Below are 27,227 nucleotides of genomic sequence, written 5' to 3'. Positions count from 1 at the left end.
CGATGAAAATGTGGCACCATCTTCAGGCGACAAGTGGTTTTACATTATTATCCCAAAAAGCATGAATTTACAAACGGTCTCTGAACATATAATACATACATACAGTTTTCTGGTTGAAATAATGCAGTGCTGCACAACCAGCGGAGCTTGTAGTAGAGCACAACAACACTTAAAAACACTTCAATCACTTTGTTCACTTTAATTACTTCAAAAGGGTGCAATACAAATACATTTAAATACAATGTTATTATTATTTCTGCAGAAACGCCCCTATTTAAAACATATTGAGTTATTCTTATCAAAACATTCACTGAAAAACAAGTTGAATTCACAAAGGGATACGGTGAGACATCTCAAACTATTTCTTGTTTTTCCCACCACAGGTATGAGACCCTACTGAGTCCAAGGCTATAGTTTGAGAAACTAGGTAATAAATGAAAACTAATGGTAATAAATAGAGACAGGTGGTAGAAGATGATTTAACAGGGCAAGTGCAGGGCCTCTGGCAAGAACAAAGGCAGTCTCATTCATCAGGATGCGGAAGAGCAGATCAATCACTCTGCCAGAGCAAGAGAACTGCACCGCTTGTACTGCAGATGGATCCTCTGTGATGATGACAGATAATCTAAAATAATAGGCCGATGACCTCTGGTCAGAGAAAATAAGCATTGGAGGGAATAAGAGAGGCAGACAGCATCTCAGATGGTTTGAATGGAATCATTGAAGAAGAAAACGAAACACATTTCCCCTCTAATACTCTTTAATCAAAATAAAAGATAAGTAGTCAAAAGGAACAACAACATTAGAAAACTATCGCATTCATATACCAATATTCTTTGTTACATGAGTAAAAACTACTTTCCTGGCATCCTACACATGGCTTATTAGAACTAAATTATTTCCGCCTCAGTGCTGAAACAAAAACACCTCTGGCAACCGTTACAATTAAATGCTTGACTTTTAAGCATAGATTAACGGGATTAACTGGTGCAGTGCGGAACGGAAGTAAATACGACAAACTCGTCTCTGCTCCCCGCCTTACAGAATTATTTACAGAATGAAAAATGGGAATAATAATGCAGTGAAAAAAGGCATGGAAGAAAACTTTGTTATTATTCAGAGGAGACATATTGAGCCTCTTCCGTCTTTGACAGAGAAACTCTGATTGAGTTATGAGTCTCAGGGCCACAATACATAGAGAAGCCTTTTGGTCTGTGCTGCACAAAGCAGTTGCCTCAGTAAGACTGCATCATTTTCAAGGACATTTACTCGCCAGAAAACTTTGTGACCATCTGTCAGATTGTGCTCCAAGACAGTTCTATTACAGGCGTCTTTTTAGGCTGAAGGACAGACAAATGCAACACATGACACATGAAAAGTTAGGGTGGATGAGAAAAAAAAAAACAGACAAACAAACTCAATTAAAAAAAATCATTAACAAACCTTTCGGCTGTGCAGGCCCGATATGGATCATTCCTCTGCTTCATGATGAACAAAATCAATTTGATGCACGAAACATGAATTTCTAGAGAAAACACCCATGATTAATCACACGCAGAAATTAGTCTCCTTCCCTCCATTGCCTCTAATCTTTCTTGAGACTTTTAATCATTTCTAAACTTGAAGAACATGAATTCCTACTTAATCCACTTGATGAACCAAAATTGAAAAGTGCCAGAGAGGGTAATTGAATTTAGGGCAGTGTATTGCCCTATGCTGTCATAATTGGCTTCTTTTAAAAAGTCCCTGCTGTAATCCTTCTGTAACTACCTCGGTGGATTAAAAAAACTGATTTTTCTACACTGCAGCAGCCCCTCGTCTCCAACCACTGACTATACCATGAATTGAAATTTTTCTTTTTGCCTTTTATGGCTATAGGAAAAGGGAGTAAGCAAAGGGTCAAGCTATTTCATCATTTGTTCTTCTGGACAAAAACATCATGCAGATGGGAGAACCTTCTTCTCCTTTGGCACACAACATACTGAACATGTGAATGAACGCAAAACACACACACTCACACACACATACACACACACACACACACACACACACACACACACACGCACACAGGCACACACACACACGCACACACACACACACACACACGCACACACACACACTTCTATGTTTAGCAGAAATGGAATGAACACATTTCCTCAGGACATTGACAAGATAAAATAATTTCTTTAATTCATCTAATTCAATTTCCTGCCACCACATTAATTTGACAGCTGCACAGATCATAAATTAGTAGGCATCTGGTACTTGCGGGGTCCTTTCTCTGAAGCAGCTTTCTTGTCTCTGTGTGAGTGAGCTACATGAGAACTAAAACAACAATCAGCAGATGAAGAGTTTGTGAAGTTTGTTTGTTCCAAAAGGAGCTTTCCACCCACTTGAGATTTAACAGTTTCGAACAAAATTATAGTCAACATGAAAATATATCTCATTTGGAAACTAGCGGCTATACTGATACGAAATCAGTTAAATACATAATAGGGTGCAATTGTTTGAATGTAAGACTTTTTTGGCAAGAAATCAGGACACTCTTGTTCTCTCTCCAAGCAAATTGATTCTGGCATCAACCTTGATGCTAACGTCAATCTCAATTGATCTTTGCATCAAGAACATTAATGACAAGAGATTACAATTGTAAAATGTTGATTCTGCACTTTGGAAAAGCTATAAACAACGACCCCAAGATCCTGTCAAGTGGAAAAAAAAAATATTGAATTTCTTTCGCATTTCATCTGCAATAACAAAATACTGTAACGTTGACCCACTGGGCCAAAGCCAATTTATGTCCGGCATGACTTATCTTGCAGGGAATAGAATGAGTACAGCCAGACTTTGTAACAAAAGTTAAGGGAACTGGGAACTTGGCAGATGGCTGTTGGGTGGGATGGAAGAGGGAGAACCAAGGCCACGCTACTGTTAATATGAGACTTATTTTAGAAGCCTTTAAATTTGTTTTGACATGGAGAACGCTGATGGGTTGACTGGTGCTTTCCCTAATGCCAACCGGAGGCAGATAGGAAAAGGATGGCAAAACTCCACAGTACCCTCTGTCCTTAAGCATATTTTTTGTGTCAGTATTAGAACTGACAAGGTATTTATTGGTGCATGTGTTTATTTAAATATGATATGGACTCAGAAGCAAAACATGGACATTTATGTGAACAGTTTCATAATCTATAGTTTAGACTTTTGTCTGTGTATAGTAATGCAAGACAAATTGCTTTGATTCCTGATTTTAAAGAGTTGGTAAAAAGCAATATTTTGTTCCAATAAGTAATACATTCAAACTCACAGTTTCTAAAAGTGTTTAATATTTGTAATGATTGAAAATACTAAAAAAATCCACAAGTGCATCAACCGTACATACTACTATTGCTATAAATAATGATAGGGATAATAATATCACATGTTCACACACACACACACACACACACACACACACACACACACACACACACACACAGTTATATAAATGAACACTGAATCACTGTGAAAAGGCGGAGAAAAGGCCAATATTGTCAGTCTACTTGTAAAACTCTCCATCTGAAAGTCTATTCTTTACCGTCAAACTGAAACTAATGACATGACAGAGGTACGAGTGGGTCCAAGACTAAGAGGCAGCTATTTCTTTTGGGACTCCAGTGGAATTGCCAACTTACATTATCTGATCATCAGTCTGGCCACTAAGTGCCAACACATCCTCCCTCAGATGCTCTCACATGGTTTTATGTTATCACTTTATGATGCTTAACACATTTCAGAAGTTTCAGAAGTTATGACAAAGTGTGGCAATTTTGTTTGTGTTTTTTTTATAGACCCACTATCCCTCAAACTGCCTTATCCATTTCTGTTTCATGCAATATTTCCCAGAAATGCTTTTGACAGTCCTTTGAGAACAGGTATGATCTTGTTGCCTTCAGCTATGTTTTCTTCTCTTATTTGGACATTAGTAGAGAATAAATTACATTGTTTCACAAGGCCCTGTTGCATTGTTACATTATTGAAGCTAGTGTTAATGTAGAAATAAATAAATGTCCTGTATTGATGGATTTCTCTCTGTATGACTGTTGAACCCCATCTGAAGTCGTTATGATTATTTGGGGCCGACACAAAACCTAAAGTTAATCTTTTTTGTTGTAGATGGCTGGAAGATTTTCTGTCAATAAACACCAGCTTCATTGACAATATCCAAGATGTCACACCATCAACGATAATTAGATATAACAAGGAAATACGCCCGCACATGCAAAACACTTTGAACATAATTGATTTTTACAATATCTAAAGTGGTCTGTGCTTTAACTTTGGGTTAAAAAAAGATGCATAACAAACTGTTCAGCAACTCGTGACATGCACAGTTGTATGTCAAACTTCAGAAGTAGCTGCAACCATAGCCAAGGCTTATAATTCCTGTCATACTTTGTTTGGGGTGACTCCCCACTGGATGTCCTGCTTTCCTGATGAAATTACTGATGACAGGAGTGAACAGAGACCCACCACACATTCAATTATACATCCTCTAGGCCTACTCACTATCTGTCGCCTTCACTTTCTCCATACTGACAGAAATTATTCATCTCCCTGTGTGAGCAGAGCGCTCCATGCAGTTCTTGATTGCGCACTTCAGTCTTCCCCCTTTATACTGTATTGCATCTCAGTATGAGAATGCTGCCGAAGATAGAAGTATACATATATGCATATGTAAGGTGATTAAATGTATTTCCTGTACTTCAGCAACACATTTGCATTTATACACCCTTAAAAGAATTTACAGCAAATGGCTGATGGTATTAGCTGAAGGGTAAAGTTGGACACTACACCTTTAAATGGGGTTTACAGCTCTAAGGGCTTTTAGAGATTTGGCTCCATCAAGAGATTTTTCACACTTTGAGGACCTATGGAAGCCACCCTTTAATCCCGAGAGGCAGAGAGTGAAGCATGGAAAAATACTAGAGAGCGTAAGTGAGGCAGAGAGAAAGAGAGAGAGAGCGAGAGAAAGAGAGAGAGAGAGAGAGAGAGAGAGAGAGAGAGAGAGAGAGAGAGAGAGAGAGAGAGAGAGAGAGAGAGAGAGAGAGAGAGAGAGAGGCCGACAGAGGCAGAAAAACACACCACAGGAGAGCTGACTGTGGCAGGAAATAGCAGAGCTATCTACCCCTCCACAGTGTTCCCACTTGGGCTTTATGCTGGCAGAGGGAGAGAAGATGCTTAGCAACATCTCATCTGCATGGTTTGCCAAATCAACAGGGTCAAGATCCCTTTAGGCTGGAAGAACTTCGCTGCACTGTGCACCACCAACGAGTGGCCTTAGGTGTCTTAATCTTACTCTTTTAACGTCTCATTCTTCCTTTACAGGAAAAGGGTTGTCGATGGGAGGTGATCACTTCATCTGTTTCAGATTTTTTTTTTTTTTTTTGCGTGAACATTTTGATTATGAAGGTAGATTTCTAATATGAGGCTGCACGGTGGTGTAGTGGCCAGCACTGACGCCTCACAGCAAGAGGGTCTGTGGTTTGCATCCCGGTCTGGGTGAGGTTCGGATACTGGTCTGGCAGGTCCTTCTGTGTGGATTTTGAATGTTCTCCCCGTGTCAGCGTGGGTTCTCTCCGGGTGCTCCGGCTTCCTCCCACAGTCCAAAGACATGCTGCATGGGTTAAATGGACTCTAAATTGCCCGTAGGTATGAGTGTGAATGGTCGTCTGTCTATATGTCTGCCCTGTGATGGACTGGCGACTTGTCCAGGGTGTACCCCGCCTTCGCCCCTTGACACCTGGGATCGGCTCCAGCGCCCCGCGACCCTCGTGAGGATAAGCGGTTCAGATAATGGATGGATGGATTTAAAATATATAATAATATAAATTTGGACTCATCTGAGATGTATTACAAGCTGGTTGACTTATTTTCAAATGTCTAAGTATTAACAGAGACTAGTCTGTGTCTTCCATAGACAGAAATTGCTCAAATCAAGACTGAACGACAGATGCAACTTGTCACATTTGCAACACAAACAGGTTCAATATTAATGTGTATTCATGCTGTTAAATCAATCCTGCAACTCTATATTAAAATGCAAGCATGTACACATAGTATTATATTTCAATACGGCTTTGTGACACGTTACTTAAAACCACAAAATGCTGCAAATGCCATCTCACCTTCTGGTGAGGGTTTATTGTGCACTATCTGATATGGATCTGACTGACTGACTTACTCTGTGCTTGCTAATCATGGCTCATCTGGGTCTGATACAATCCACATATGAGTCAGTACTTACACACTCTTAATGGATGTCTTTTTTTTTAAACAAGCAAACAGAGATTTTTTTTTTTCCCTTCACTGTGAAACTGTCAGATCGTCCACCCCCTCCCATCCTTTCACTACACCCACAACTTGATCCTGGCCAACTGCTTTCTGAGTCCCACATGGTGCAAATTGAATCAAACGCCAGCTACTGTACTGTAAGATACACACAAAACCTACTGGTTTTAACACTACATAGCAGTTTGTGTGCAAATGAGCTATTTTCCTTCTAATAAGAGTGGAGAAGATCTTTATTATTTTGTTACTATCACTTTTGAGATACATTTTTTTGTTTGTCTCCATGTGTAAATAAAGGGTTATTTTGATTATTGATCAGTTCTATTTAATTTTTAAAATCCACAATTGTCTTTTTACTTAAATCGCAAGTCACAGAGGGAAGTGTAAATTGGTCTGAAACAGTAACCCTTAAACTCCAAACAACTGATTATTCCCTTACAATTCATGAGCCATAGACATTGCAATCATTTCACACAATCACTTGTGACATAAGAGCTGTGAGCCCACACACACTGACTGATACTGACTGTGTGCCTGAAAAATTAAAAGCACGAAATAAAGGGACTTGGTCGTTTTCCTCGGCTTTATCATGTCTGCCTGTGACACACCGAAGACCTGAAGTTACCCAGGCTCTGTCCCAGTGCATTCTGGGAGGCCCTTGCAACCATTGACAGGACAGAGGGTTTAGATTTTTGGTGGATGGGTAAATGATCGATGGCTTTTAGGTATTTTGTAGTATTATTGTCTTTCAGTAAACAAGTCCACTATATAGAGCACTATTCTTGTTAAGAACTGAAGGAAAACATGTACACCTGTTGGAATACATGCATGGCTCACAGACTACCAGGGAAGAGCTTTACACACATGACACATTTCTTGGATCAGGTTTGTGACAAATCTCAAGTTCTCCCTGAGAAACGTTGTAGTGTATGTGACAACAGATGTAGACCAATGATTTGAGTCGATAGAGAGCAAATATGTTCACACTACACTATCAAATACAAAACATAGGAGTAAAGATAACTAAAGAATAACCAAGTAGAACATCTAAATCAAGCAATGTGTATAAAAAGGAACATGATGATTTAAGCCGAAGCTTAATTTAGCATCATCCTATAGCGTCGCCTCTGCTGTCAGCTCCACATGCTCGAAGTAACATATAAACACAAGAGTAACTCCCAGCTCAGCTGGGTGCATCTAAAATAGCTTTGGATCAACATCACCCTGCTTTCCTTGTGTAGACTATAGGCTCCAAAGACAAACCCTGTGTCTTCATGCTTTCCCCAGTACACGGAACAACACACACACACACACACACACACACACACACACACACACACACACACACACACACACACACACACACACACACACACACACACACACACACACACCTGAAGAGTCAGTGTTAGTGAGTGGGATGACAGCTCTGCTGCTGTGTTGCTGGCCAGAAGACAAGCTGAGACGTTCAACTCCCGGATCTCTGTGGTGTCTTACTGGCTTATACTTATCCTGGCTCCAGGAGTCGCTTGTCCGTCCCTCACCACTCTTCTCTGCTCCGGCTGCCAAAGCCCTTAATGTTTCGTGGGCTTCCTGTTAAATAGCCTTGTCTCCAGGGACGGCAGTGGACCTAGTTTAGCAGGGAAAGCTGCCTTGGCCTGTGCAGAGAGTGGATGGGGAGGAGGTTGAGGGGCAGCAAAGCCACACACAGCAAGAAGAAACTCATTTTTTGACCTGCTGGTTTGGGCAGAAATCCAGAGAAATTGTAATTTGAATACTCAGCACCCAAGAAAACATCACACAGTTTGCTGTGTTTCACACTTGTGTGTTTTGAGCCACAGAAGAAATAACTTCTGACAAGAAACTGTTTGTCGATCCTAATATTCGCTGCCATCATTTGAGATTTGATGAAGTGTAGTAACTAAATCTACTTCCTGTGTTCAACTGATTCTTGTAGTACATCTGAGTGTAAGGGGTAAGAAACTGCGATGTTTGCTTGAATCAGCTAAAAATATCTTGTTTTGATACTAAATCTGGGGCATTAGGACTTGTTGCTGATTCCCACAAGGACTTTATGGAGTTTATGTTTGAAGATCAACTCTGCAGAGACAAAAAGTTTCTTAATGATTATGAGTTTATTGGCAGACATCTATAATAAGATGAAAACCTTGCTGAGCAGTCTTTGAAAACACATTTGAGGTTGATGACTCATCCCATAGCCGGAGGTGTTGGAGTGTACCTGCTCAGTCGGGGTTCAGTCCAGTCACCAGCCTGCTAAGATGATCTCAGGAGGACTGAGTATCAGAATGGTATTTTTTGTCTCACGCCAAAAATTAATAAATAGATAAATGATGAAATGAAAACGTTTTAAAGAAAGACGTCGTGTCACGTTCACTCATTGACTTCCTAAAGAATTACTACAGATACAGATACCACTAGGCCCCCCTGACCTTTTCCTCGTGTTTAGGTCACATCATATGCTGACCACTGTGGCTCAGTGGTGAGCATGATCGTCCTTCAATCAGAGGATTGGCAGTTCAATCCCCAGCGGCGCCGGCCCATGTCAATGTGTCCTTGAGCAAGACACTTGACCCTAAAATTACTCCCGTAGCTGCGCCTACGGAGTATGAATGTGTATGACTGGTTGATAATACTGATGTGGCACCTTGCATGGTGGCTCTTCCCATCAATGGGTGAATGATATCATGTAGTGTTATGTTGATAATGTATCTCTCTCTCGCTCTCCCATGCAAACTATGTACGCACAAACACACTGAAGAGTTTTAAAAAAACATATTTTGAGATATTGCTCTGAGCAAGGTTTCCACAACATAATCACCGTCCCCAAATAACATATTCCAGCTGACAAACACCGTATTCAGCCTCAGCCTCTCATCTGATTGGTTTGGTGTGTTCTCTCATTTTCAAAAGACTTTTCCCCTGCCTACCTTTTTTTTTTTTTAAACTAAATTCTGAACTGACTTTTAAAGTTGCTGCCTGTTGAAAGTTTTGAAAATCATAAATAGCTTACCAAGTTCAAATAAGAAACAACAAACATCCACATTTAAGGGATAGCTAAGTCATTTTATGAAATATTATTTGAGTCAACTAAATTTATGCATTGCATGTCTGCCTGCTGTACTTGCAGATTTCCCATCTAAGGGCTGGCATAATTCAGTGTGGCTGTAATGAGAGATGGAAGTGGATGTAGTATTCTGTTTATTTCAACCATCTGTGACCAGCCTGAAAATTCCCTTTACTAGTTTTCTCTCCCGTGCACAGGAAGAAAATGACTGTGTTGCCATTTGATCTGCGCCGAGGAAGCCAAGGGCTTGTGCCTTTACTTGCAGTGAAGAAGTAGATTTATTTTGCGAATAAAAATTAAAAATCTCTTTGATATTGCATCTCTCTCGTAGAGTAAAAAAAAAAACAATACAATATTAATGTTGCCGCTGCAGGGAGTAAATATTTCATCTTATATTTTTATTTGCTAATCTGACACTGAAATGTTTTTCAAAGATACAACAATAGCTTTTTTTTTCTGCAAGCGCGGGGATTTTATTCACTGTTGATCCAAAAAATGGGAAAAAAAGAAATCCTGGAGGTGTACTGGACATCCTTCTGCTTTGGTGATGGCTCTGCTGGGTGTGTTGCCTTTTCTTTTTTGAAAGCTTTGCTGCCATTAAACTAAAAGCGCGTCTGGGGAGTGAGAAAGTGGAGAAGGAATGAAATGTGTCAGGCAAAACAGGTCTAAGTCCTTAAAGGTGGTCAGTCATCTGGGATGTAAATAGCAATGCTCCTGAGAGTGTTGCATAGTGGCTACATGTATTTATGATGAAGTCGCCAACACTCAAGCTATGTGGCAGGAGATCCAGAATGTTACATACTTCCAAAAGCGCCCCATCATTACTTGAGGTCACATTGCCAGATGAGCCGAACACCTTCCGTGCTCACTTTGATCTCCTCGACAAAGAGTCTGTTGTCAAGTTTTCCCCGCCTCTAAAGGACTGGCCACTGTCAGTATGTCAGCCCTGTGACCCCCTCCCCACCTCTTTTATGATGAAGTGCTTTTGGAAACTAGGTCTCCAGCACATCAAAAAAAACCACAACATCGCAGACACCCTGGACCCTCACCAGTTTGCACGTAAGCCAACAGATCCACGCTCCATATATGATGTTCTGCTTTTTGTATGTTGCACAATCCTGATGTACAATAGGAATAAATAACCTTCTGGGTAAATGCTCTCTCTTGCTGTTTTTATTCCTACCTAGTCAGGGATTGATTTGGTTGTTAAGAGGTTAAGTGTAATGTAATGAAATTTGAGCCAAGAAATATTATGAATATCATGATACTGGCTGAATATAATATTATACAATGAATATGATACATATTGTTTTTATTGATGTGTTGGTGGGTGTCCTACTGAGCTGAAACTTCTGAATAACCACACGTTGTTTTTCCTACCTTTTCTCATTTATTTGAACACCATGACACCACATTGCAGATACAGGCATCAGTAGTTCCCCCATTTACTATTAATATTGCATTTTGAATGAGAGTGTCAATCCCAGAATTGTGCCCAAGGACCACAAATTCAAATTAGCTATAAAACGAATGCTGGTGTTGTGCATGGCCAATGTTAAATAAACAAATCAACTTCAAATTGAAAAGTCAGGGATTTCAGAAGGCATGTTTGGTTTTTTAAAATAGATGGTATTTAAAAATTGTGAACACATGTTGGCACAGAGGAAAAATGTTGTTTAGAATTCCGGCTACATACAGGGAGGACTGCTTGAGACACTACGGAGTAGTTGAGGTCTTGCTTTCCCAGTCCAAGTGCTGCCCAATATTGCTGAAGTGCCTCTGAGCAAGAACAACAAAGTGGCTCTGCTTCTGTAAACTACAGTGCACAGAAAGGTAAACAGACTAAAATCTATATTTAAAATAGAAAGAGAAATGAATGTCCTCGGAGGTAGAACACATCTAGTGAAGGAATGCCAAAAAATGCAGTTTTGCTCAAGGCAAGGTTGCTTAAAGTGGACACCAAAGGAAAATAAAAGAAGCAAACATGCAGGTAAAAGACTTTGTATATATTTGATACTTTTGCATCCTATTTTACAACCCGTGATTTAGACCTGCAGTAGGAGGAGATGGTGTAAGTTTTTGAGGCCACAGATTATGTTATTACTGAGCTAGTTGTCTTGTTTTTGGATTTATTACAAACTGAATTATGTAACAATCTAATTCACAGTGTCTTGTACCAGTGAAATAAACACATTCTGGTCTCTTTTGTCTCACACCCTCAATATGTGTTTTTATTGTTTTTTTCACTTGTTGTGTGGCTGTGAAGCATGACGTAAATAGCAATCTATAGTCACAGTTTGGTAAAAAATTATGTTATGCTGTCATGCACTAATTACATCACTTTTCTGTCTGAGGACATGTCTTTGGTGATGAAAGAGGACGTCTGACTTTGTCGCAATGCAAACAGAGGGAGGCACTGTTGCTTACCTTACAAAGACAAACTCATCACATAATGTTTCAGCTCGCTGCCAGTCACAGCCGTTTATCTGGGTCTTTAAGATAGCATTTTCGTTGATGAATTTGAATGTGTAAAAGGGCTCCAAAATGAAAACGACGAACAAGTTGCAATCAAAATGGGAAACTGGGAACAGTACAAAAACAGTGTGTACTGTGGAAATCAAAATATGTCCTGTATTTAGGTATTCAGACTAAATGTTATGCATGCAAATAGATTCCAGCTGGGGGTCAAATTACAGCACTGTGGGCATTTAGCTTATTTATGCAGCGCTTCCACGACTATGCGCAGCCTGAAACTTTTGTTTTTTAAACAGGCTCATTTACAAATGGAGGAAGTGAATGGCAACATTAAACATTATATACATGTGTAGAACCGCATGTGATGTATATGATAGTTCTTTTTTTTTTGACAAAAGAACTGTTTTCTGGTCAGTGGTTTTTGGCAAAGATTTAGAGACTTTTGTTTTTCCCACCCGGCTGCCTGGCATCGCTCCATAAGCGTTCAGAAGCTTGTGTGTGTGTGTGTGTGTTAGAGAGAGAGAGAGAGAGAGAGAGAGAGAGAGAGAGAGAGAGAGAGAGAGAGAGAGAGAGAGAGAGAGAGAGAGAGAGTCTGTGTGCAGGGAGGGGAGTATGGAAGGGAGGGTGATGGGAGGAGGGTGATGGGGGGGAGAATGAGAGGGGGAGGGGGGCTTGCTTCAGCACCGCGAACAGCTCCGGGTAAAAGCAGCCAGCAGCAGCGGGTCGGTCCTCTCCGCTGCTGAGGAGAAAGAAAGAACACATATTTCTTTTCTTTTCTTTTTTTGACACCTTTTAAAGACAGCAAATACGATACATTTTCTCGAGGAGGGGACTTCATTCAATTCAGTCCGGATCAGACGACACATTTGTAGTGACAGGCTACAGACTAAACCATCACAGGACCCCCCCGATTGTTGCGTGTGCAATCCCTGCGAAGTTTCTGCCACTGGACGGGATTCTGCCTCCTCCCGCTCGTCTGCACAGCTCGGGGGAAGAAAAAAAAAAGAAGCACAGCCGGTGTTCGAGGGAAGTTGGAGAAAAAAGTGACAGCACATCAGCACCTTCTCCAGTGTGGACCGTGTCCTAAGTTCTTGGACTTTTCTCGTTTGACCAGTTCTTCCTGCTTCACGTTCTCTGTGTGTGTGGATGTAAGTGTGCGTGTGTGTGTGTGTGTGTGCAGAAGGATTTTATATTTGTCTATTAAGTAGGACTTTTTCATTCGGTGCTGTAGACGTTACAGCCTCCACCGGTCCACCCCGACCCCCCATCCTGTAATGCTCTTACATTTGCCTCTGATGCAAGGCTTTGATGCGCCCGGATACATTTCCTCTTTCTCTCGCAACACTGATTATTTCCTCCTCCCCTTCATCCATCTCAGCCTTCTTTTAATTTAACATTCACAGGGGGACGCCCTGGACTGCCGTTTCTCCACCCACCACCCCTTCCTCCCCCTCCCATTTTCGACAACGGCAAAAGACTGGTAGGTGATAATGGTCATGGATCGATGAAGAATGTATATTCAGATTGTTGTAAGGTGAAGTTGGAGGCCCCGAATCAACACAAAAATAACCGAGGACACAGCTGAGGAACTTTTAACATCCTGAGCCACCGGTTTTTTTTTTTGGGGCTCCTTTTTTTTGTGATACTTGCTGTATTGGGTGTGTAGCCTGTTTCTAGCTATTCATGACGGAAACGATGGCGCTGACTGGGAACTGTAGGACTAACACCAAAGAGCAAGCGTCGGTCCAGAACAGTTTCCCAGATGTTGTTGAATTAAACGTCGGGGGTCAGGTTTATTACACGCGTCACTCAACTTTGGTGGGGACGCCGAATTCATTACTCGGCAAGCTATTTTCTTCGAAAAAAGATGCGTCTAATGACCTGGCGAGAGACCCGAAGGGACGCTATTTCATCGATAGAGACGGTTTTCTATTCCGGTATGTGTTGGACTACCTGCGAGACAGGCAAGTCGTCCTCCCGGACCACTTCCCGGAGAAAGGGAGGCTCAGGAAAGAGGCAGAGTACTTCCAATTGCCCGACTTGGTGAAGCTCCTGACCCCCGACGACATCAAGCACAGCCCGGACGACTACTTCCACAGCGACTATGAAGATGGGTCCCAGGGCAGCGACAACCGGCAGTGTCCGCCCTCCTCTCTCGTCCCCGCGGACAGAAAGAGCGGCTTCATCACGGTGGGGTACCGGGGATCGTGCACCACGGGCCGAGAGACCCAGACTGACGCCAAGTTTAGGAGGGTGCCTCGGATACTGATTTGCGGCCGGGTGGCCCTCGCCAAAGAAGTTTTCGGGGAGACCCTGAACGAGAGCCGGGATCCGGACAGGACCCCGGATCGGTACACCTCCCGGTTTTACCTCAAGTTCAAGCACCTGGAGAGGTCTTTTGACATGCTGTCGGAGTGCGGTTTCCAAATGGTGGCCTGCAACTCGTCAGTCACCGCCTCGTTTGTCAACCAGCACACGGAGGACAAGATCTGGTCCAGCTACACCGAATACGTCTTCTACCGTAAGTGACACCGTGGCTTTTATTGCAGCGGGTCAGCGTTCACGTGCACACAAAGTTCGAGTCACCGCTAGGCGGCGCGCTTGTGTTGCTGGTCCTATGTGTGAGAGAGACATCTCGTGATAAGGCTGAATGGGCGTTTCTAGCACAGGACATCCCCTATTTTGAATGATGTGGGTGTACTGGACACTTCAGTGTGGTGGCTGCTGGAGACAGTGGGAAGCTGCTTCCGGTCTATTTGACCTACAGCTTCTGAAATTGTGTAACTTTTGAAAAACTTTTTTAAAAAAAAGAAGCATAAGCTATATTTCCATGCAAACACAAATGTAGAGTAAAGCTTACGCGGAGTGAACAAGCGAAATAAGTTTTGTCTGAGCCTTGTGGGACAAAACTAATTAGAGATCACTCCTGGTAATTGGGGTTAAGCCAAGGTGTCGTTATCTCTCCCTGGAAGCAATGCAACCTTATCAGCAAACGCATAAAGAAGGACTATACTTCATGTTCTGATCACCATGTGTTCAAGTCTATTACAGCATGTTGCAGCATTTTGTACTCTCTTGCAGGCTGGTTTATATTTCATAAGATTTAACTTGATTTTGATCATTTCCCTTCCATCTGAGACATGGCAAATGTCAGAGCAATGATTTGTCAACGCTTGCCATTTCTCATCTTCGTGCAATTTTCTACTCCACCTCCTGTCTGCTTTCATCCATCCCATCCTTTCAACTTCTTGCATTTCCTTCTGGCTTTTTTGATTCATTACGTTTCTTCATCTTTGCCAACTGGCTGGTAGGAACCTGGAAAGAGCAGTAGTGAGGAAGAGATTAAGACTCTTTTAAATTAGTTTCCATAAGATTTTATGATGCGACAAAAAAAAAATAAATCTCTGATATAATCTATCCCAAACTTGATTACTGCCATAAAATTGACAGTGTGACACTTTGCTTAGCTTTTAGTACATATGCACCACTTGGATTGCTAAAGCACAAAACTAACCATAAGTAATCAATTCATCAATTAATCAGACACTTAACTGTATTGAAGTGCTACAATAAACTAAACCATGTTGGCTTTCAAAGATAGTTTGTTATATTTTCTGTAAATGTGTTTTTTTGCCCACACAAGCTGTGTGAAAAGTATGCCATGGCTTTATAAATGTAATTTTCACTGCAGGCACAGTAAAACCATTTCACAAAAATGTGTACATTTGTGTTATGTGTTGTTTTTTTATTGAAACATTCCCAAATATGAAATCTTGTTACATAACTGTAGCTGCCAATAGAACAGAAGAGTCTGCCAACAGTGCAGAGATCAATGTGTCAAGGCAGCTATCAGGATATGTGTTAATAACGTAGAGTAATAGTTTCTCTAAGATACTGTTTTTTTGTTTTTACTACTGGCTTTGCTGCATAATTTCAGTGACCAAGTGTCCAGATGTTTGGCAAGTAAATTCCATTATGTTGCAAATGAGCTTAAAATGATAATTTAATAGTTTGTTATGTAAGAATAGTTGTGTTTATGACGTTATGGTGTTATCTGTAAGTTCTGCACATCCCCAAAATAATACTTGTTATTCATTTCGTTCAAAAAATGTTCTTGAAATGACATAAGTCCAAAGAACACACGGCCACAGAGCAAAAAAAAAAAAAAACAAGAGTAAAAAAAAAACAAACATACAAGAGCAGTCTGCTGAGCTGGCTCCATTTTAAATGAGCTGTGCATTAATGTCCTGCATGAAGCTGCTACAATGACTGGATGGCTCTTATAACCCCCAGAAGTAGCACTAACAAGCCACATCAAGTGGTGGTGGGGGCTACTGACACACTAGACATACACACACCCACCCACACACACACACACCTTGCTTATGCAATACCTGGCAGTGTGTCTGTGGGCTGCCGCTGCAGGTCTCTCCTTGCTTGCTGGCAAACAACAACTGCTTCCTCGCTTTGTTGACAAATGTTCAGCTTGTTAGAGGGCGCACTCTCAAAGGCGAGGGCACAGTGGCAGATGTGTCGGGCCTGTATCTCGACATATGCGGGCACACAAAAGCCTACAAGCACTCAGACAGAGGCAAAAGTACACACAGAAGCTCAGGTAACCCGGGCACAATCACAGAGGCGCACACGCAAGAACGCAGGTTTGGCGTGCGCACACACAAACCAAAATCGTGCAGGGACTTTGTTAAACGCTGCAGTCACCCAGTGGATTAAATGTAGTCACTGACATTCTCTTGTTTATCTGCCTGTCACATTTTTGGCGAGCGAGCCTCTCCCTTCTTCCCATCCTCCCTCTTCCTCGCCTTCCTCGCCTTCCTTCTCTCGTCTCTCCTTCTTCTCCTTTCATGTCTTTTCATTTTGCTCTAGTCAATCATACTCGGCTTTTCTCTTTCGTCTCGGTTCCCACCCTCCCTCTTTCCAGCTTTATTTTGCTCCATGCGCCGCAGGGGCAAGGGAGCAGCGCGGCGGCACCAGTTGCCTTTACATGCCTCACTGCTCCGTCGCACCTCCTGTCTCGCTTCTTATTCATATCTCTGCCTGTCCATCTCCATGATTGTTTGTTTACCCGCATCTGTGTCGGTCTCATTCTACATTTGAGCCTTTTGTCTGCCTCTTTGTGCTTGCGCTTCTTTTGTGTATATGTCTACGCGTCTGTCTTTCTCATTTGTCGGCGTTCGATTGGCCATATTCAACTCCTTAAGGCTCTGGGCATGTTTTAGACAACACTGAGCTTTTCGTCAAGATTAAGGAAGCTCTTTTATTTATTTTTTTATATCCAACTTGACAATGCCCCTGCGCACAAAGAGAGATCCCTAAAGATATGATTTCCCCATCTGGCCTTGACCTTAACCTCACTGAACATTTTAGGATTAATTGGAACGTCAGCTGTGAGCCATGCCTTATCCCAACATCGGTGGCCAACCACACTGATGCTTTTGTAGCTGAAAGGAAGCTAATCCTTGCAGCTAGACTCCCACATCTTGTGGAAAGCCTTCCAAGAGAAGTGGAGGCTGCTTGGTGTTAGTGCCCATTATTTTGGAAAGAGATGTGCAACAACCACACACGGCTGTAATGCGCATCAGTCCACATACCTTTGACACATTTGATGTGCTGAAAAGTGGATGACATCATCCACAAGAAGCTGTCATCAGCATTAGCGGTTGCCAGTCAACTGCCATTAACATTAACGTTGCTTTGTTAAAGTGGACAGTTAGCAAGCGAATATGACCAACACTTTGCTGTTTGTTTAGGTCACAGCAACCTATATTTTCAGGGGTCTCATTATTATACGTTTAAGACAAGATTTCGGCCTTTATGTGGCCTCTATAGTGAAGCCATTCATGTTTAGAGTAAACTGCTTAAGGACACAACAACAGTAACTAACTTTCGTTTCCATATTTACTAATAAGTTTCATGTGTTTTCTTGCCAGAAGCCTAAACCACCTTTATATATTCAAATCCTCTTTTTGCTTGTTATCTATTGCACTGGATCTTACACTACTCTGATTACACCCATCAGCCTTTTGTTTCTTCAGTTTGTGGCTATTCAAATTCAGGATGGCCTGTGGGACCCCAGAAGGCAAATATAGTTATTAATTTGTTGCGTGGCTCGAGTGACTGATAATGAATCATCTCTGTTGACAGTTGGTTCTGTGGTATTTGCCGCAGGGCCAGACAGAGCCTACTGCAACAGAACCATCAAACAACACAACAGCATCTGTGTGGCAAAAACAGGATATTTTTGCCGAAAGGACAGTAAAAACTCTATTTTATTTTGGCTGAGGATATATTTTCCCAGGCTTTATTTTGTCAGACCTCAGCCGAACATGCCAGAGTGAAGTGTGTGTCATTACAAATGGCCATTTTCATATGAGCATGTGTGCTGGCGTGTGACACACTGTGCCATTAGCTTGTTACATGCAGATGGGTAACTCCTTGTGTAGCAAATGTGTTTTGGCAGGTGGGAAACAAGGGGCCGTGGTTATGGTAATGTGTTTTTGTTTGCGTGTGTGTTAACGCGTGACCCCCGTTGCAATACCTGAGGCATTTGCACACCCGTTGAGCCGCTGGCTAAACACACCTGCACACCAACCCACCCCTCACACACACACACACACACACCACTTTCAGACTCTCATGCACGCTCATCACCATATGAAACTACATCACACTCATTGCGCGAGATGTTCTCGGCCCCGTCGCTGACGACATTAAGCAGCGGCGGTCCCATGCTGCAGGCCTGTAGGAAGTGATTAGCCGAGGAGCAGACAGGCCGTGACAGCTCTGAGGAGAGTCTTGATAGGGACAGCTGCTACCCTGGCCCGAGCTCCACAGGGGAGACCACCACCACCACCACCGCCACCACCACACACCTCAACCCAGCATTATTCAGGCTGAGACAAAAAGGAACACTGTTTGATTCATGAAAGAAGATAAAAAAAACACTGCTATTCTTCTTATCACTGCTTCTGTTTCTATGACTACTGGTGATGCTACTTCTTTGATACCACAGCCAGTACAGTTCCACTACATCCAGTGGTGCTTTGTTCACCCAAGTAGTGCTATATTTAAAACTCATAGAACCACTAGATTGCTGAAAGTGATAGTTTACGCTACAGTAGGTGTCCCCAGGAGAATATTTTGATGGCTCACTCATACAGTCACAAGATGAAATCATACCAGCGTCACTGTAGCTTCTGGTAATTATTTACACTACAGGAATGCCTATAAAAAATGTTTTATTTGAAAAGATGATCCATATCTAGCCTTTTCAAGGGTGTGCTGATTGTGTAAGCAACCTGGGAGATGGTTCATGGATGCTTGGTAAGTAATCAAGTTGTAGTCTTACAAATTCCTCACATTACGTTGCTGTCTTTCATATTGATACACTGCTCTGGAGAGTCAGATAAAATTTCCGCGAGCTTCTCTTTTTGTCCAGTAAGAATCAGAGTTGCAGCGTTTTGTACAAGCTGCAGGGGAAAAAGAGACTTTTGACTGAGTCAGAAATACAGAAAGGTTGTAAAGAAACAAAAGAACGGATGACCCTATCTCCTTCTCACCGAAACATTAAAAACAGCTTTCCAATGGGAATATTCTTCAGATCGAAGAAACAACACTGAAAACAGTAACCTTAAAGCAGGTGTCGGATAAGTGATGAAAAGTGAGTCTTTTCAGTGAAATAAACCGAAAATGACCATATCTTGAAACCATATATTTGTGATTTTGCATAATAGCTCATACTGGGAGGTGCGGATGGGCTTGTGTGAAAGTAAGTGGAGATGAAATAATGGATAATGGGCAAGTGGGTGATATGGAAAGAAGACAGACTTCCTGTTTGTCTAGCTTCCCATTGACCTTCTCCTTTGGAAGATTAGTGTAGTTACGAAGCGCAGATTCCCATAATCCCCGGCCTCTGGAGGATATGGTGAACTACAGCGCTCTGGGAGAGAGAACGAGAACAAGAAAGAGAGAGATGGGGGAGAGAAAGAGAAAGAGAAAAGAGAGTGAACACCGGAGCGTCGGCAACAAGCTCCCCTCAGCGACTCCCTCCTCTCCTTGTCGTCTATCAGCCCATTTTCTCCTCCTCTGTGACTCTTGACACTCTATTCTCTCTGTGGTGGCGGGCACAGTTGTTATAATGCTGATGCTCTTCCCCTGTTGTGTTGGAATAAGTGCTCTGCGGTGCGACGAGGTGTGGAGCGTCGCCGTAATGACCGAAACTGCAGCTGGAGAGGCTCCTCGCTCAACCCACCGGCTGGCTGCTGCAATGCATCAATGCTTTAATAGTCCCGGTATGCGCGAACCGAGATTGGCTGGAAACTCCATGTTAAGGATGCACAGAATTCCCATCACATCAGTAATTGCATCACCTCATCAAACCAAAGGGTGTATCCACCGTGGGAGTGCATGTCACAGTTCAGTTTAAAGACTGCGGCCATTTATTAAGTTTGTTGCAAGTTTCCCAAATAGAAGATCTCATGCGAAAGAGGATCGATATCCTGAGAATAAAATCAGTTCAAACACCTAATTGCGGTGTTTTTTTTTGTTGAGATTTCATGAAAAAAAGTAGGAAGTTTCCGTCGGAGAGACTTTTTCTGTGGAGTCTTGTCTTCACTAGTGTGTGGGTTTCTTTCTTCTCGTTCTCTCCTCATTTAGTGCAGGGCCTCATTTACCTCTACCGGGCCCTTCATTCATCTTCATCATTCTAAAGATAGTGTGACTGATGAAACTGTCTGTCAATATTCAGACTATTAGTATTTTTTTTTTTTACATTTTGATCGTGTTTTTGATGGTTCCATATTCCACTGTGCCTCATTAGAACCACACACTGTCACTCACACAGCAGTGGTCCACAGCTTGATGGAGCATATGGTCATACTGCTGTAATTTCATTCTACAGTGCTTTATAGCTTCCTAGGGCAGAATGTTAGTGGCATTTCATTTGTAAGTGGCAATAAAGTCCTAATGTCTATTAAGAAAGAAAGAGGCACTAATATCACAACTCCAGGGGAAATTAACTCCAGAGGAAATTACTGAAACCACCAATGGTAACGTGGTAAAAGCCTTCTGTTTTATAGAAATTGTAATTTGGAATTTCTCTTCCAGAGTACAGTGAAAAAAAATTAGAACAAATGTTGATTATGTATACTATAATGACGTTTAAAAAAAAAGGTCTTTAACATGACACCAGACTGTACCTGAAGTTATTCCACGGCAGAGGATTATTCAAAACTCCAATACTGTGCCTCATTAGTAATCCCTCGGTGTCATTTCAGAGTACTCAGCTGCTTGCTAGAGCACACTGTCATCACCATTTCATTTCTAAGTGTCGGTGAAGCTCTCTGTCCATTAAAGCACACACAGGAACATATTCGAGATCTATAGACACACTATCTGTGTGCATAGATATCAGCAATATCTCTGACTGTTGTGTGGAATCACTTCTACCTATTAATATAAAGTAGGGACAGGAAAGAGTTTTAAACCTTACGATCCATTTCACCTTGGATTTAGTTTAATTCTTTTGGATTCACACCCAGCACACATTATTATTATTTTTATTATTTTCAAAAATACGCAAAATGGTCCTTAAAAGACGCCTTACTGCATTGAAAACCAAGCTTGGATAAAAAGAGTACTCCACTCCACTCCCTATACTCCTATAACATTGACAGAATAATGTAGACTGTTTTCAAAGAAAGGACACAAAAGATCTGTAGGCACAGGGGAAGAGAGGGTTACAGAGGTCCGGGGAGCTTCCTTCTTTCCAACTCTCCGCACTAATATTCTTTCATTTTCAATCCTGTGGTCTTCTACACCAACTGACGTTGCCTCAAGTCACTTGTCGGATTTTGTGCTTCTCTCTCTGAAGCAACAAAAGGCTTTATGCAACAATAACATGCAGGATGTGTGTTGGAGGCTGTTTTGGCGATAGATTTGAAGAGGATAGAGTATCCCATATTGGATGTTGCTTAATGGGGACAAACCAAAGTCAGAACTATGGCTGTCAAAAATCAAGTTTAAATTAATTATGACCAACATGTAATCAATCAATTGAATGCAAACCATTTAGTTCACTGGGTTTCTGCACGGCACAATGGATTGACGACAGTCCTAAACTATGTTGACAATGCCTTCTGAGACCCGAGTTGCTCCAAGAGGGGGAGAGCCCTTTGAGGCTTTAGCAGGTCTGTTCAAAGAGTGATATGGACCCCAAATGAGTTCTGGTACTCGTGTTATTTTAGGTATTTTTTTCAGAATTTATTTGTGAAAAGATGTATTATAATAAATGTACCATTTATTTAAAATAAATAATAATTATACAATATTTTGAGCATTACTATGAACAACCAACATGATCTGAGCACGATTTCCCAACAATGCCGGTTGAATTTCACAAAGTCAGCAAATACCATAACACTTATCCAAGACTGGATACAATACATTTAACAGATCCATGGCAATAAATGCCTTACAGATGTAAGAGTAAAACAAATGAAGAATGAGTCATTGTTCATGACAGAAGGAGTAAAGGAGGAACACTCCAGCATCAGATTTGTTGCCGTCATCTGGCTGAGCTTCATGAAACATACACTGAGATTTAAAGAGTTATAGCGGCTATAGACCTGCTGTGTTCTGTCTCATAGCGATGATGATTTATAGAAAATGAGTGTCTGCTATCATCCCATCTCGCCCGCGTTCCTGTTTACTATTCACAGTGCAAGAATAATTGAGTATTGTTCACAGAGGACTTCGCAGTCACTGTGGCAGCCACACAGAGGGCCCGGCTGTTTGTTTACAAAAGTAATGGGTTGCTACCTGGGGTCCTACGTACACATACTACCTGTATTATAGTCTCCTAACCACACAAGGCTGTATTAGCTGTGTGTAGATAATGATTTGCTGGCTGGGAAACTGTGTGATTATGGTCTGCAGACAGGAGGTTTGTTAGTAAATTGGTTTTGCAGGACAACCGCAAGCACATCAGGGTGGGAACACTCGACAGGACATATATATATATATATATACACACGCAAGCACACGCACGCACAAACACACACACACACACACACACACACACAAACACACACATTATGCAGATAAGATCAGACAGCACAGTCTAGCCTAGAGACACATTGTTTACCACAAGATTAACCTGGCTAAAGCTTTAGAGGGATTAGTAAGCAGTATGCGTCGGGCTACGGCAACACAATCAATGTTCCAACACAAACCAGCACTGTATTTGTGCGCGCAAACCACATGGTCGTGCACAGAGAGTCTCGATCGGATCTCTGGAGCGTGGTACGCCTCATTTGTACACGCTCGTCTGTGCTGGGACGAGAAACAAGCAAATGGAGCCAGACAATTATCAACATCCATCACCTCAGAAACTCATTTAGCCAATTAAATCGGTTACCGGCTGACATTTAGGTGCAATCGTTAAGGTTCTCTCCTCCATGCACATAGATACAAGCACACACACTACACTTCACGCTGGCATCAGAGCAATAATGTAGTTGTCTCATAATGTAATGACATGTTCTCGTTGAGGAGCAAAGCTCATTCAGTATGATTGAGACTACTGTGTGTGTTGCATGTGCATGTTCTGAGCGTGTGTGAGGTGGAATAGAGGACACTTTCAGATCGCACACTCCTGTTTTCATGCAACACCCAATAAAAAATGTCACTTTGCCGTTCACTCTCAGACATCACTCGCCCCTTTCGAAAGGTCCTTCTCTCCATTTCTAATTCACTTCTCTGTCCCTTCAGTTTGAATTCCCGTCATCAATACACACATCGCTATGCTTTTTTGTTTTTAGAGAGTAAAAGTTTTATCAAGACACGTGCCAGATTGTGCAAGCAAACAAACTTAAAATCGACTCATGTTAAGTTACCAATGAACAAAACAGAAGATTCAGAATCAATATTCACGGTGTTGGTTGAGGAAAGTTGGCTTTGAAAATCCAAATCTTTTCAAAGTTTTTTTTGGGCTCATCTGTTAATACCTTTAACTCCTCATGGGCATTTGTGGGCTTTGCCGTGTTTGGTTTATGAGCCCGTTTTACTGATCAGATGGTTTGTGTTCTCGCACAAGTACACTTAGAGCATCACAATTCTGTGTTTCATTCACCACATGGGCCTTCTGGTTTTTCTTAAGAAAGTGCCCCGCATACAGCATGTATTAGACCACACCAAGAGGCACATGGCAGTATGCACGAGGAGAGAGGGAACAACAAATGATGGTGAACACACACACACACACACACACACACACACACATACATACAGTGGGGGGCAGCTTAATCTCTGGTGATGGTATCAGGGTATCTCTGCCTGTTGGCATTGCAGACTTCTTCATTCTTCATTTTAAAAGCTGTGTTCAGTGGAGACAGCTGAGTGTGAACAAATCCATCACGGATAACAAACAGCTTTGCGAAAATACAAATAGACACTCACATTTTGGCTCACTTGCAACATAGGAATATGTTTTGGATTGAAATCTACAAGTGGGCGTCAAGTATGTATGCCACAAGCGTGTTTTTCTTTCAGGGTCCCACCTTCCTGTTCTGTATCTGATGCTGCTTCTGGCATTTGATTCTCTGCCAGTTGGTTGGATCGGATATTTTTTGGTTTTCTCAGGAGCATTTAAAGCATCAAGGTGTTGTGCAGAGAGCTCAGCCTTGTGACTTTCTGTAAACAAACTCTGGCTGGTGTTTTGCTTATTTCAAACATCTCTCCTGGAGTGCACATCTGCCAGCGCTGAGGCTGCTGGCAGATGTTTCTGACTGCCTTTGCTGTCGCTGCTTGTACAGCTGTGTTTCATAGTCATTTATTTTATTCCAGGCCTTTGTTTTATTCCTGTCTTTTCTTCTTTCAATATACACCTGTTCTTTGATTTTTCTTCCTGCATGAGCTTCAGTTTACTGTGATTTGGCTCTCATTTTGTGTAACGGGTACTACAATTGCTTTCAATGTCTTAATCTTCCCTTTTCTCTTTATTTGGTTTGTGTCTGTATCTCTTTTTCTCTCCCATCCCCCGAGGAATAAAATTAACAGCAGCCAAAACAACAGGACAGATTCTTTTCATTCTGTTTCATTTTATATTCTCTTCCTTTCATTTGATACTATTGGCTCCAGTTCTCCTGTTATTTCTTGGCAAGATACCTCATATGTTAGAGAAGGGGAGACTCACAGCAAGTAAGAGCAATGGAAATAGAGTCATCCTCAGCACAGGAGATGTACGTTGAGGGCTTGTGGTGCTCTATTATCAAAACTATATAACATACACTCAACCTAACTGACCATACATTTCAGTAGTCCAGCGGACCGTAAAATAAACCTCTAAAGGTCAGCACAAGAAGGATGAGTGGGACTGGGTGTCATTTGTAAGTGAGGCTGTGTGCCTTGTTAGATGTATTCTAGACTCAATTAGGAGGCGTTGCTACCCAAGTGTGAAAAGAGAAAAGTTGGGGGAAAAAGGTCACATTTTGAACAATTTCTCAAGTCCCTCTGGCGACTGTTAAAATGTATGTTATTGTATTTTCACTTATTTGCAATACAAGGCACAATAACATCATCAGCTTTGGTTTCTACTACATTAAACTATTGTTTTGGCAGAAAGAAATGTGGCTTTCTAATCTGGTGCCCTCTGTGAGGTCTGCGCCTCTATCGTCCAATAACTGGTGTACATCTTGCCCACATGAAAAACACAGGGGGAAAAATATTCCCCTGTGAAGTTTCTGCTACACAAAGCAATCCCTCCTAGACCCCTGATTTTTCCTGACCTTCAACCTTTGACATGGCAGAGATAATAAGGCCCTAAGGCATTTTGAATCCCTAGTGCTTTCATTGTTTTAAGTGAGAAAGACATTGCACATGCAAGCATAGATGCACGTGTGTACTCTATATTTGTCCCTCATACACACACACACACACCTTGTATTATTGATAACAATAATAGATCCATCCAGTAGCTGAAGCAAACCATGCATGTAGCCTAGACGTCCTTTTCCCCACCCACGTTCTGCCGCCTTTTGTAGGAGATCGTGAGGTGATTCCAGGCCAGATGGGATATGTAATCCCTCCAGCAAGTTCCGGGTCTGCTCCAGGTCTCGTATCAGTTGGACGTGCCCAGAATATCTCTACATGGAGGCGTCTGGCAACCCAATCAGATATAACCATTTTAACTTATTCCTTTTAATGCAAAGGAGTAGGAGTCCAACTTCACGCTACTTTCAGATGACTGAGGTCCTCACCCTGTTCTGACATTTTGTGAAATAAACTCACAACATCGTGATTTAAAGCTATCACGATGTCCCACTATATTACCCCCCACTGTATTTATTATTTATATTTGGCTTTTATCCATTGATAACTCAAATGATGTGTCCAGCATCACCAAACCGCATTGCTTTTAACATTTTTTGAGGGCAACTTTTGGGCCTTGCTCGGCTACAAAATATGTCTTCCTGAGAAAAAGATTACTCAACCTTTCTTCAACTCTCTTGGTGTTGTTTATTTAAATTTTCAACTAAAATCTAATATATAGCTCCATTTCTGAGGCGATCCACTATGCTAAGCTATACGGTGTAAGCTGCAGAACCTACATACTTATGTAGCCTCCCAAGCAACGATGTTGCTCCTTGAAGAGGAAGTGTGCTCAATTACACACGTTTATTTACAAGTCTTGGAGAAACAGTACTGCAAACGATATATATATATATATATATATATATATATATATATATATATATATATATATATATATATATATATATATATACAGAGGGAGGTGTGGAAAGTCGGATAAATTGCCTTAAGGGAATGTCAGGCTACATTAGCTGCTACAAGCACAACATAACCTGAATGTCTATTTTTTTAATTTTTTTTTACATAGGATCGTTTCTTCATTCTGACTCCTTTTCACAGCCACATCCTTGGTATAAATTATCTGTTGAGAATAAAATATATGGCCATTAGGCAGTGACCTGTCTCGTTGCAAAAAGAAGTCGGACTGTATAGAAGTCTATGAGACAAAGGCTGTGCTCTCACTTGATTTATTAGCTCAATAAACATTTTGCACATCTCTCACATACTAGTTTCAAGTCTTCTTTAATACACTATGATGTTGATTGAGTGAAGTATTGTGACATTCAAAGTAAAAGACAAAAAAGCAGTGCCTGCTTTATGATGGGTGGCTACCTTTTGATTGACAGGTCGCTACGATGGTGTTGGACGGTCTGGTTTTCGTCTTTAAAGCGACAGTTTATTCTGAATATTTCCAATAATAGATAACTCACAGCAAAACAAAACTAGGTTG

At 41.6% G+C, this 27,227-nt stretch overlaps 1 protein-coding gene and 1 long non-coding RNA gene across 2 annotated transcripts in view; both read left to right on the top strand.

Annotated features, from left to right (window-relative positions):
- Window positions 1-12,591: 12,591 nt before the first annotated feature.
- kctd16b (potassium channel tetramerization domain containing 16b) overlaps window positions 12,592-27,227 on the top strand; it is a 66,603-nt gene continuing 51,967 nt past the window's right edge. Inside the window, exon 1 of the mRNA XM_068601349.1 lies at window positions 12,592-14,411. Within this exon, the coding sequence (XP_068457450.1) occupies window positions 13,574-14,411 (838 nt within the window). The 5' untranslated portion in view covers window positions 12,592-13,573. The remainder of the gene's footprint in view (window positions 14,412-27,227) is intronic.
- LOC137803083 (uncharacterized) lies at window positions 19,035-19,462 on the top strand. The gene is made up of 3 exons (XR_011080013.1): window positions 19,035-19,107; window positions 19,184-19,231; window positions 19,347-19,462. It is a non-coding gene; the product is annotated as an uncharacterized lncRNA (long non-coding RNA).

The sequence above is a fragment of the Clinocottus analis genome, unplaced genomic scaffold (assembly GCF_023055335.1).
Source record: "Clinocottus analis isolate CAN_PGR_092001 unplaced genomic scaffold, fCliAna1.0.p SCAF_5, whole genome shotgun sequence".
NCBI classification, from domain to species: Eukaryota; Metazoa; Chordata; class Actinopteri; order Perciformes; family Cottidae; genus Clinocottus; species Clinocottus analis.
Note: the sequence above shows the minus strand (reverse complement) of the source record. Positions and strands in the feature narration are given on the sequence as shown.